Below are 12,090 nucleotides of genomic sequence, written 5' to 3' on the forward strand. Positions count from 1 at the left end.
GTGTGAGTGTTGAAGTCCCCCAGCAGAACAAAGGAATTCCCAGAGAGAGCACTCTCCAGCAGCCCACCCAGTGGCTCCAAGAAGGCTGGGTATTCTGCACTGCTGTTTGGCACATATGCACAAACGATAGTCAGGACCTGTTTCCCGACCCGAAGTCACAGGGAAACAACCCTCTAGTCCACCAGGGGAAAATCCCAACATGGAGGTAGCAGACTGGGGGGATACAAGTATGCCCACCCCTGCTCGCCACCTCTCACCTAGGGGAATTCCAGAGTGGAACAGAGTCCAGCTGTTCTCCAGGAAACTGGTTCCAGAGCCCAAACTGCATTGAGGCAAGCCCGACTATATCTAGTCAGTATATCTCAACCTTGCGCACCAGCTCAGGCTCCTTTCCCACTAGAGACGTGACATTCCATGTACCACAAGCTAGTTTAGGAAGCTGGGGATCGGACTGCCAGGAGTTTTGTCCCTGACCGCCACCCATTCCACAAGGCAGAGAACCCCTATGGCCCCTCTTCTGGGTGGTAGGTAGGCTCACAGGAGGGTGGACACATGTAGCTTCTTTCAGCTAAGCCTGGCCAGGCCCCATGGGCTAAGGCCCAGCCACCAGACGTTTGCCCTTTAGCCCCTACCCTGGGCATGGCCCCAGGGTGGGACCCTGGTAACCCAATCTGGGGCAAACTGTACCCTTGATTTCTTTGTCAACATAGGCGTTTTCAAAATCTAATTCATGCACAGTTTTCAAAGAAAATGTGCCTTATGGAAGTAAGATGCCTTAAATCTTATCTTTATAGTATACCCCATGAGTGATTTACTAAATCTAGCAAGTAAAATGCAAAAGGGAAATAAGGACCATCTCCTTTCTTATATCTAAAATATAAAGTAGTGTATTTTCATCTTATTTTATAAAAGTTTTCACCCCATCTTTGTGTAAAACAAGATGGGCTAGAACAAAAATATTTAGCTTTCTCAGAGTGTTGTTGTGTTCTCATACATTCAGCTGACATTATTGTAGTGGTGCAGTAGTGCTTATGCTAAAAATATGGCAATATTGAAAAAATACTTGACAGACATCCTGAAACCCAGCTGATGGGCAACGCTGTCTCCTCCTTTCAGAGAAAGTTTCGCTGTGCTGAGACAAATAGTTAAATTGCTAAATACAATGTTTTATATAATAATCTGTAAATCAAATGTTCATGTGGCCATATGTCAGCTGCAGATTTCTGGAAGGTGTGAATTTTTCCACAAGCACAGTGTGTACTAAACAGAAAAGAACATTACCATGTCTCTGTAGTTGGGGTAGAAGGTCTGATCAATGAGAGGGAACTTATCTGAACCCAACCTCTTCTGATTATTGATCAGCTGGGAAAACTAGAAGAAAAAAAAGTAAAAAGCAGCAAAGGTAAATACGCTGGATATGCATATATGCATACCATTCATGCAGTAATAATAATGTCATAATGCTTGCACTCTATTATGTGTTTATTTGCATGTTTCTTCTAACTGAGAATTTAAAAATATTTTCTCACATAACTGTTATCTAGAGTGATTAAAACACTCTTTAGATAATTGCAGCTGTAAATTTGTGTTGCTGAAATTGCTTACAGCCCAAGGTTTGTCACACAGGTTGTAGATGGAGTCCAGAGAGTTGATTGAGGGGATGCCAGCATACTGCAGACCAATGATCAAGTTCCTAAAATCCTCGTTTTGGGCCATGCTGAAGGCATGCTGACGCACCAACACAAAGTCAGGCCTGAAAGACCTGGAATGTAAAAATAAAGACAAGTAAATTAAGAATAAATTGACATGTTTGGTTTCTAAGTTTTCCATGCTTAATAAGTAGGTGCTGGTGTGACCAAAGCCACAAAAAAGTGATATGAGAGTGTTGCTGTTTTGATTAAAAGAAAACTAGAGGGCAGATGCAACTGAGCTCCACTTTTAGATGGAAAACAACGAAGGTTATGATAAAGTAAGTAAACTCACACAGCTACAAATTTTAGTCTTATGCAGGAGTAAAACTAGACTGCAAGAATGCAAATAACATATCTGTCATTTCTCCTCAAAAAAGAGATTATCATCTATGAAGGATCTATAATACCACTCAAGTCTTTATTTACTTAATATTTGAATATTATTATATTATTTGTAAGGTCAAATGACACAACTGTTTCAACAATGTGCCTTTATAATAGGTGTTTGCCCGTGACAAGCATCACCGGGAACTCAAAACACCACAATCATCTTCCAAACCCATAAAGAGTGAGAAAGGAGTTTGGCTTCAGATTGAGACTCATCTTGGATATCTGAACTTTTTTTTTGCACACTGGTGTTTCAAACAGTAATTCCCAGTGGAGTCCCCTCATCTGGGAGCACTTTCAGAAAACTGAGCAGTGGATCTTGGGCAAAATGACTGATGGTCTTTCATCTCTGAATACATTACCTAAGGCAATAAGCAGAGTATTGAGGAGGGATTGGTAACTCAACACAAAACCTAAACACACACCCATTAAATTGTTGCACATAAAATTTTCTCTCAGGAAAGATGTTAGAATTAGTCTTAGCATTTTGGTTAGTCAGTGTAGACCAATACATCCAAGAAAATTTTAATGCTACTCTCGTCTTGAGCATTTAGTCCATCAACAACAACAACAAAAAAAACTGCTTTCACTTCTTTGCTGCTGCTAAACAGAGATCAACACTGATAAGATTTTATAGATACTAATGCAATTATCAGTTCTGCATACACGTCTGATTCTTGATCGATAGTCTTATTAATTTGAGCATCTAAAAACGTGGAATCTTTTTTGTTATCCCTGAGTCTACAACACAGTGTAGAAACAGAAACAGAAAAAGGCCTCCATTTAAAACATGTGCAAAAGCTCCACTGCAATGAGTCTTTTTTTTTTTTTTTTTTTTTTTTGTAGCTGTCAACAAAAATGCCAGCATTGCCAAAAGGAATCGTTAAGCTTGAAACATTAAAAACCATACCTGGCAATAAAAAAATATTCAAAAGTAGCCAATTAATAATGTATTTAACCCAACTTATGACACATTCCTCCCCCTTCTTAATACTTTGGGCAAAGTATTGATAGAAAAGCACGAGTATTACTATATGCACTGACATCTATATTTCGCACCTTGCTTTTTCTTGGTATCACATTGAAACCTCATTTTGTGTTATTGCCCCAGGCTTGAGGTAAAACTGGGTTGGGCAAGGAGCTGTGCAACCCTCCCACACATTTTGTCCTGCTGGGTAATCTCATCACAGCAGGTGAAAATTAAGGTGGCGAAAATGCTAGTGTCATAGAGGTGGCTGCGTGCAGTCATCCCCAAACCAACAGTTATTGTAGTTAGCAGTGATGAGGACTGCAGTGCAGTAAAATCTAACCACTGAGAGGAAATGAGGGATAGTTATGCACAAGTGAAAAGAAGTAAATGCTAAATTGCAGAGAGTAATAGATTCCCACTGTGTGGTTTTATGATTTATAACCATATTGTCTGATTTTTGTATCATATTCTGCACTTGAAACTGTGTGGGCCTTCACAGAAAAACACCCACAGCACTGAAGCCTGGAGCAGCAATTTATGACCAGAGGGTTGGGGTCAAAAACAATATTCAGTGCAGTTGAACTCAGTGAATGGCTGATGCTAACAGGGCACGACTCCTGTTATTTTTTCTTTTGTCCTTGTATGCACGTATAACAGCGAGGGAATGTGAGGAAAAGCAGAGAGAGAGAGAGACAGAGGAGAGGTGTGAGAAAGAAGACAGCAGAAAAAGAGATGTAGAGAAGAGTGAGAGAAAAGAGACAGAGAGTGAAAACTCTGCCGCAGTGTGACCACCACCAGCTCTTCATGCACCGAGAATACTAATCAGACACTCCAAGAAACTAAAAAAGACTCTGGTGGAGAGGACACAGCAATTAATGTGACTGTAATCTCTTCATTACTGGCAGCAAAGATAATCAGTATTACCCTCATTCAGTGTTGCCAACAAGGCCACAGCCATCCAAACCAGCTTCCAGTATGAAATGAAACTGAAGAGATAAATGTCAGATGAATAAACGATGTGTACACATAGATACCATATGCACACCTTTCCCCCACATAAACTGGGATTTGTAAAGGAATGGTGTGCTGTAAAAATGTGCAGACCTCATGATGTGTGTACTGGTTTTCTAGAGCAATCCAATCCTGATCAGGTGAGTTGGAGATGAGACAGAACATGACATAAAACAAAACCAGTTTTTGCAGAGCTTGCATTTCTTACTATCATTTTATTTATTTATTTTTTTCTGTCTACAAAGACAATTACTAGTATTTTATGCACAATTTTCCACTCACATGCTTCCTTGCAGGTAATTTGGAGTGAACAACATTGTATTGAGCCTATCATTATCATTACAATTATTATTACTATTTGTACTTTTTTAAAAAGATTTATCTCTCTGTTTCTATTTACCCTCAGTATTTTTTCTTCTGTTTGTGGCGTCAGAAGTGAGACAGACCAACACAAAGTTAATTTTCTGTGCTTGAGAAACTTCTTCCAGGATATTGTCTCACCGGCTTTGTCTAATAACTTGATATGTAAACAGCAATTTTGTAAATGATGAAATAAAGGCGTGTGCCCATTCATTCATGGCTAAAGACGGGAGTGGAAAGGAGGCTTTCACAACTGAGAACACTGATTGAGATTTATAAGAGGGCTTTGTATGCACTCTTAAATATGGCACTTTTTAACCTTTGAACACTTTTTGTTGTAACTCTACATAGAATTTTATGCATCTGACCCCTGAAATTTTTAGATGTTGAAAAGATGATTATTAAAAAAAAAAACAACAACAACAACAACTGTAATTTCTTCAATAAAGCAATTTTTTAAAAGATAAGTCAATAAGACAAAAAAAACAAAACATTTTCAATGGCCTTCCAAAGACTTCTTATCAAATATTATGATTCCCTTAGAGGAGTGCACATTTCCTTTTTGTTTGACCTGAATTTCAGTGTGTGACTGAGCATAATCTCTCCATGTAAGCACTAAAAAGATTAACAAGAGATTAGATTTTTTTGTAAAAAGAGGCAGGCCCAAAAGGGCTCAAATCACAAACCCAACAATGAGCCACACTGTTGCGCTTAGTGACATTGCTGTAATAGACATTGCCACTGGCAGTTCCAAATGGTCACTATGGCCAATGTGCATTAACATACAGCTTAATGTATATTTGTTAATGCGCAGCCACCATCAAATGCACCATTTAACACCTGTGTTTAATGCCTTCTAAAAACCTACACTTACTGTAGCAGCTGTTTAAGAAAAAGAAGAGCGAATATGCAGAGTATTCAGAAACAAACTAGAGCATTGGTTTGCTTTTTTTCATGGTATTTTTCTGAGAGTAATGAAGATTCTTTAAGAAATTATAAGCAATTAAAGGATATCAAAGACATCTCATATATCACTGTTCTTTTGGTGTTACTGTACATTATATTTTCTGGTTTGACCTGACAGGACGTATTTGTGTGTCTGACCATATGGAGGCTAACTGTGCATTCATGCACCAAAGAGAATGCCAAATGCTCTGTAAGTACTGCTGAGCTAAAATCAGCGTGAGCCCAACTGCAAATAGTGCATACAGTGTTTTAGCAGATCTATAGATAATTTTTTAAAAATAATATTATTTGTTATTGTTAAATTTTTCATAAATTCCAAAAAAAAAAAAAAAAAAAGACCGTAGAGTTGTAAATTGTGTAGTGACAGAGCCTGGAAAAAAGGATATTCAGGGATTGAGGTTACTTAGCAACGGCGTATTTGAGCAGTTAGAAAATCACTGCTTTGACTTCGATTGAAATCGATGGACACGGTGTAATTACAGAATCAACTGTGCATCACACAGGCCAAAAACGAGACACTCTGATGTTTAAGTTGTAAACTCATTCACTGCCTCCGCACAAAGAATAAGACGTCTGTGGATGTGACACAGCTGGGACAGATAAGTGTGAATTATTCTGCCTGCAGTAATTTAAAGTCTGCCTTACTCCTCATTATCGTCAGCATTTGGCACTGGTTACTGTATGTCTGTGTGCAAGCATGTGCAGACCAGCCCATCATAAAACTGATGCTACAGTCTTCATTTCCTGTTGGTTTTGCTTGTTGCGCAGCAGTGGGAGTTACAGTCTTCAGCCAGGATACTTGTGCCTCTGTCAGTGTGGTTTGTGGTGTGTGAGAATGTCTACAGTATAGGCAGATCTACTATACCACTATGTGAGTGATGGCTGTGGTCAAACGCCTCTGCTCTTTTTCCACTGATCAGAGCTTTCAGTAAACAATGTTCATTCTTTCCAAATGCTTTCTGAAGCTTTTCTATCTGATCTTACAGAAAGCCCATTAGCTGATGCATAAATATGTTTATGCATTTGGTCTTGCTCTTTCACGAGAATCAAATGTCCTCTAAAGTGGTGGCAATTTTGGGAGCACTCATTTTCATTTGTGTTTAGCGGCTGTAATTTAAGAGGCAAATCATTTCGGTCACATGCAGTGTTGTGCCTTGTAAATTCACGTGTGCCTCTTTTTCTCTTTCGTGTGGAAAAGCAAACTATTCTATAAAATTTGGTGATTTTGTGAGGATGCCAGATCATATGTGGAGCAGGTTTGGGGTCATGGCATTATTAAGTATGGTTAGCTAGTGGTCATAGCTGCATTCTGTACACTATCAAAAGCACTTGTTTCTTACTGGTCCACTTCATGTACTTCTACTAATTTCTGTGAGAACCAAGGTAAAATGATCTGATAAAAGAAGTGTTGCCTTGACCGCTACCATACCACATGTTGCTCTACTCCGGTCTTCCTTTCGCTTTCAGTAACGCCAGGAAAAGATAAATGACACTGAAAGCTAGAAACCTTTCTTTGAGTTGCACTGGTGACAGGTGTCTTGCTGGTAAGTTACAGAGTGGGTTGAATTCAAGTGAACTCTATCTCTATGTATGTGTGTGTGTGTGTGTGTGTGTGTGTGTGTGTGTGTGTATGTGTGTGTGTGGTGCTGACCTGACAACTTTGGTCCCACCCCTGATGACCTGCATGTCCACATTACAGGTTCCGTTTGAATGCGAGACGAGGTTGATCTCCGAGAACTCGGCCTACGTTGATCAAAGGAGAAATGAAGACATTTTGATCTGTTGCACCATGTTGATACAATTTGATGTGTGTGATTAGTTATTTGTGCTTTTGTAGAAACTCATACCCAGTGAGCTTTTTACAAATCACATGATTCTATTTTCAGTGCTGAACATTTTGCGCAGGGAATTCTGCACAATGCGCCACCACTCTTTCATAATTAAAGCTGCTTTCACGGCAGGCACATTAGTCTTTATTAATAATTTGAATTAATGACTTGTTCTGGGATCAGAACAGAAAACATCATAATTTTCAGCTTTCTCAAGCAGTAAAAGGAGATGGCACTTTTCAAAAGCCCAAACCTTTCTTGTTGTTATTTACTTACTTCTTGTTGTATTACATAGCTTAAATAAACCATATGCTAGTTCAGCTAAACAATGCACATTGCTGCTCTTTGGTGTGGTCGAAAAACACAGTGAAGATTTGTCTGTGACTCATAGCTGCCGACTTCTGTCTCCACTGGTGTCTATTTCACATCTGTGGTGAGGCTTGAGGTTGTAATTTAACTGTCAACATCTATTAGGTGTGAAACTGTTTGGTGTGAAACCCCAGAGAATAGTCATCTCAAATGCAGTAACTGAGCTCTGCAAAAGGATTTTCTGGTTTGCTGGTTGAACCAATATGAAACCACTATGACAGCCAAATGCTGCATTTAACAACATGAGCAAAATTAACTGTGCAGCATAATATAAAGGTCCCGTATAATTTTACTGTACTTTTTGTTTTACAAGTCTGGCCAGTTGTTCATGCATGGCTCATTTACTGGACAAAGGAAAAGTCAGCTGAGGACAGTCAAATGTTTATGATGTTTATAAAACAAATCAGTGTAAGACTAATTCCTGACACATAAGTGTTGTTTATTTTTCAGTACAAAAAAAAAAAAAAAAGCAAAATAAAGCACCACTGAAGCAGCTTTCAAATACATATATATATTTTTTAGCTCTCAGGAATTAGTATTAGTATGAGTGAGGGCCACATAAGAAAACTGTGAACACATGAAGCAGGTGTCTTTACAAGGTCATCAGAAAGGTTGACAGTGATATCCTTGGTATTACAGGTGATTTAAACTAAAATAAAGAGAAAGCCTAATCAGATCACCAAAGCTATAAAAATGGATCATCTTAAGGATGTAGAACATCTGCAGATATGTTACCATGAATAATACTGAAAAGAACGGCAGTTCACTTTTATGACTCATCTCTTTTTCTTTAGCATCACATAACTATTAAATCCAGTTTGATACCTGCTCCACTTTGATGTCATATTCCCCAAAGACCTTCTTTCCTCGAAACACTTTAGCCCTGCAAAAAAAAGAAAAGAGAAGCGGTTTAGCCTCCCATTGTCCACACCAAACCTCTCAGTTGTCTATGCTGCCCTCTACTGGACAGCATACCTGCTGTTTAACAAATGAGAGACAGAAAATGGAGGCCTGCTTTCGCACTTCTAATGGCCAAACTTTCTCATCTGTAGGGTGATGTTTATACTAATGAGCCTTTGTGAACATATCAAAATGATGCAGTAAATCATGCCATGCTGAAACTGAAGTTGGTCTCATCACAAATGGTGGTGACATTAAATTCTGATTCAGCGGCAAACATTTTGCAGTTTGAATGATGAATGTGCCCAATAAGCGCGTGTCTCGATGCTGAATCCTAATATCTGGGCTGCTAATCATTCAAGAGTGACGTAGAAATAGATTACAAGTAAACACAAAGAGGCAGACAGATGGAGAGCGGGCAGGAAAAGACAGACAGGCACAGGGAATGAAAAGAGCACAAAGGCACACAGACTACCAGCCAAAACACAAGCAGACAAAATGCTCAGGACATTTTTTATAATACAAAGGCATCATAAATGGATCGCAGAGTGTTTACTCCACATCCATCATCAAACCATACACTCAGACTAAACAAAACAAGAACATGAATCAAGAAGAACAGACATGTTTTTGATGTCCTGGCTGATAACTTTTCTTTATGCTTTTGCATCAAATTTACTATAACATGAGATGTAGTGTCTTTTCATGGCACTCCAGGAAACAAGTTTAAAAAAAAAAAACTTGGAAAAGTGAGTTCTCCAAACACATTTGAAGCCTGGGTAAAATGACTCCCTGTCTAATCTCATTCCTAATTGAACCTCCTTGAATTATTCATTACAACACCAAACATTATGCCAATTCATGTACTACAATTTGACATTACATAAGATTGAACATGCACACTTGGTTACTTGTTGTGCTGTCAATTAAAAATATTTGCAGGATTCCTTCCACATAACCTCACAGGGACCTTGTGTAATGCAGCACAGAGGCATCTGGCTCGTTAGTCTGGTTCATTAGGATTAGACCATCTGTGAGAAAAACACTTTGAGGCTATGATGCCTTAACTTCTAACAATCAATAACCACACCAGCAAAATGGGTGACCTTATAACTGCAGCAATATATCTTTATTAGCCCTACTAGACGGTGATCCTTTTAGTGTGTGTGTCTCAGCACAGGCAGCTGCTTAAACACACTGCGGTGGTGACATCCATGAATTCACCACTGAAGCCTCTACTGCATCATTAAAAATGACCACCACATGACACGCATCATCCGTATGAATGAAAAATGTCATCACTGCCTAGAGCATTAATTCAACAAGTTACATTACAAAGCCTCCAAATAGCGTATTGAAAGTCAAACATATCAAGTCCCACTGCTGCTGAATGGGTTTTGGAGTAAATGAGGTTCAATATGTGTTCAGTGTCTGGTGCACAAAGCAAAACAATACACAGAGACATCCAATGCCAGGCCAACACACTAATGGACTATTATAGTGCTCTACTGAGAGACAGCTGATGTAGCCTCTTTATATAATTTCATTAAAACGCATAATGCTGCTGTCACATAGCAAAAAGCAGCACGTGCACAAATCAATCTTCAACAAAGCTGTAAGTGAATGTCAGAGCAGGCTTTTACAGGACAGGGCCAAAGTTGACCTGTATATTTAATGTCTGTGGGATGCACACATCTGTTTTAGCAGATGTGTGCAAAGCTTTATTACTGTGATTTACTCTGTTTGTAGTCTGTGGAAAGAGTGAAAATTCACCACTGACACATTCTCACTTAAGTAGCAAAAGTCAAAGCAAACAGCTGACTTTTTACAGGACATATCTAGCGCACAAGCAGCAACCTTAGCGATGGATTTGTGGCAACTTCACAAACTGAGTATTCACTTTTGGTCTGCCCTGCTACTTGAAGGAAATCTCTAATTATTTTGGAGCTAAATGCTCCACGGTGCTGTTCACCAGGTCTATTCTATATTTATGTTGTTTGATGCTAGTTTGTCTTACAACCTTTGCTTTTTAGAGCTTTGCTGCCTTCTATGGCTGAAAATTAGTTTTGCAGGCCAGTAAAATATCAAATGTCACAGCTTTAAATATTGCACAGTGCAAATGCTTACCCAGAGCATACAACGCAATGGTTTGCATCATCAGTTTACAATAAACCTAAAATATTATACATTAGGATAGAAGGCACAATGGAAAAACAGTGTTCTGCCAACACAAACTTCTACACCCTCAGGCAAAGCTTCCTCTCTATTACATCCATTCAAGCCTCTGTTTCCTTCAGCATAATGGGCATGACAGTCTCAGGGGCAGCTAGTGTGACTAGATATTAGTTCTGTTAGGCTAAAGGATGCCATACATCACAAGGCTGCAAAAAACAAATCATTTCTGACAGGTTCTCCTTAAGCTTTCCTGTATTCATTTTATAGCACCCACTAATGTCTTAAAAAATAAACATTTACTGCTGAGTAGTTTAATAAGTAGAGTGTTGCCCAGAGATAGACACCCACTTGCTGGTTTTATTCCACAGTATAAAGAATAAAGTGTGTTTTTCAATCTGTCAGCAGTGTCAGAGTATACACCATTAAAGTACTCTGTATTAGAAATCAACATTATAAAGAAATATCTACTGAGCAAGTCTCCATTAGCTTATGTTAAAGGAATAATTTCCTCCCAATACCTAATGGCAGTCAGGGTCCCATTGGTCACAACTCAGTATGACCCCCACATGTGTATATGCATGTTTGAAAACATAGGGGCATGCTCCTAGTGAGGCGATGGATGGTGTCCAGGGGGGGATCTCCTCCTGGATCTGGACCAGGGCATCACTGAGCTCCTGTACAGTCTGAGGTTTAACCTGGGGGTGTCGGATGGACCAAAACATAATGTCCCAGAGCCATTTGTTTGGATTTAGGTCAGGCCACCCTCATGAAGACTGTTTCTGATTCTTTGGTCAGAGACAATCACACCAGTGGCCTGCTAGAGGTCATTTTGTAGGGCTCTGACAATTCTCATCCTGCTCCTCCTTGCACTAAGGAGCAGATACCAGTCCCTCTGATGGGTTAAGGACCTTCTATGGCCCTGCCCAGCACTTCAGGAGTAACTGCCTGCAGTACAGACCTTTCACCAATTGAAAACATTTGAAGAATACAAAGAAGACACAGGATTGCTGAGTAGCTAGAATCCTAAAACTGGACAAATGTTCCCCTCCCAAAACTCCAGCAGCTGGTCTCCTCAGTTCCCAGATGTTTACGCCTGCTGTAAAAAGACAAGGGAAATGCTACACAGTGGTAAACATGGCCCTGTCCCAACTTTTTTGAAACATGTTACTGCCATCAAGTTCAAAATGAACTGACATTTACCTTAAAATGGTACATTTTCTCAGTTTAAACACATGATGTTTTCTATGTTCTATTGTGAATAAAACATGGCTTTATGAGATTTGCAAATTGTTGCATTCTGTTTTGATTTACATTTTTGCTGCCATCCTAACATTTTGGGAATTTGGTTTGTAAGCAAAAAGTGTTATTTAAAGGGACCGAGCTTCTGGACAATATGGAGATGTTGTTGTGGTGTTTTTAACTGTACAAATTA

General features: G+C 39.2%; 1 protein-coding gene across 1 annotated transcript in view; it reads right to left on the reverse strand.

Moving 5' to 3' along the window:
- syn2b (synapsin IIb) overlaps positions 1 to 12,090 on the reverse strand; it is a 92,392-nt gene that overhangs the window by 32,692 nt on the left and 47,610 nt on the right. The window contains exons 2-5 of the mRNA XM_030728710.1: positions 8,409 to 8,466; positions 7,037 to 7,128; positions 1,606 to 1,762; positions 1,282 to 1,371 (exon numbers count right to left, since the gene is read on the reverse strand). Of these exons, the coding sequence (XP_030584570.1) occupies positions 1,282 to 1,371; positions 1,606 to 1,762; positions 7,037 to 7,128; positions 8,409 to 8,466 (397 nt within the window). The remainder of the gene's footprint in view (positions 1 to 1,281; positions 1,372 to 1,605; positions 1,763 to 7,036; positions 7,129 to 8,408; positions 8,467 to 12,090) is intronic.

This window comes from Archocentrus centrarchus, chromosome 5, assembly GCF_007364275.1.
Source record: "Archocentrus centrarchus isolate MPI-CPG fArcCen1 chromosome 5, fArcCen1, whole genome shotgun sequence".
Classification (NCBI taxonomy): Eukaryota; Metazoa; Chordata; class Actinopteri; order Cichliformes; family Cichlidae; genus Archocentrus; species Archocentrus centrarchus.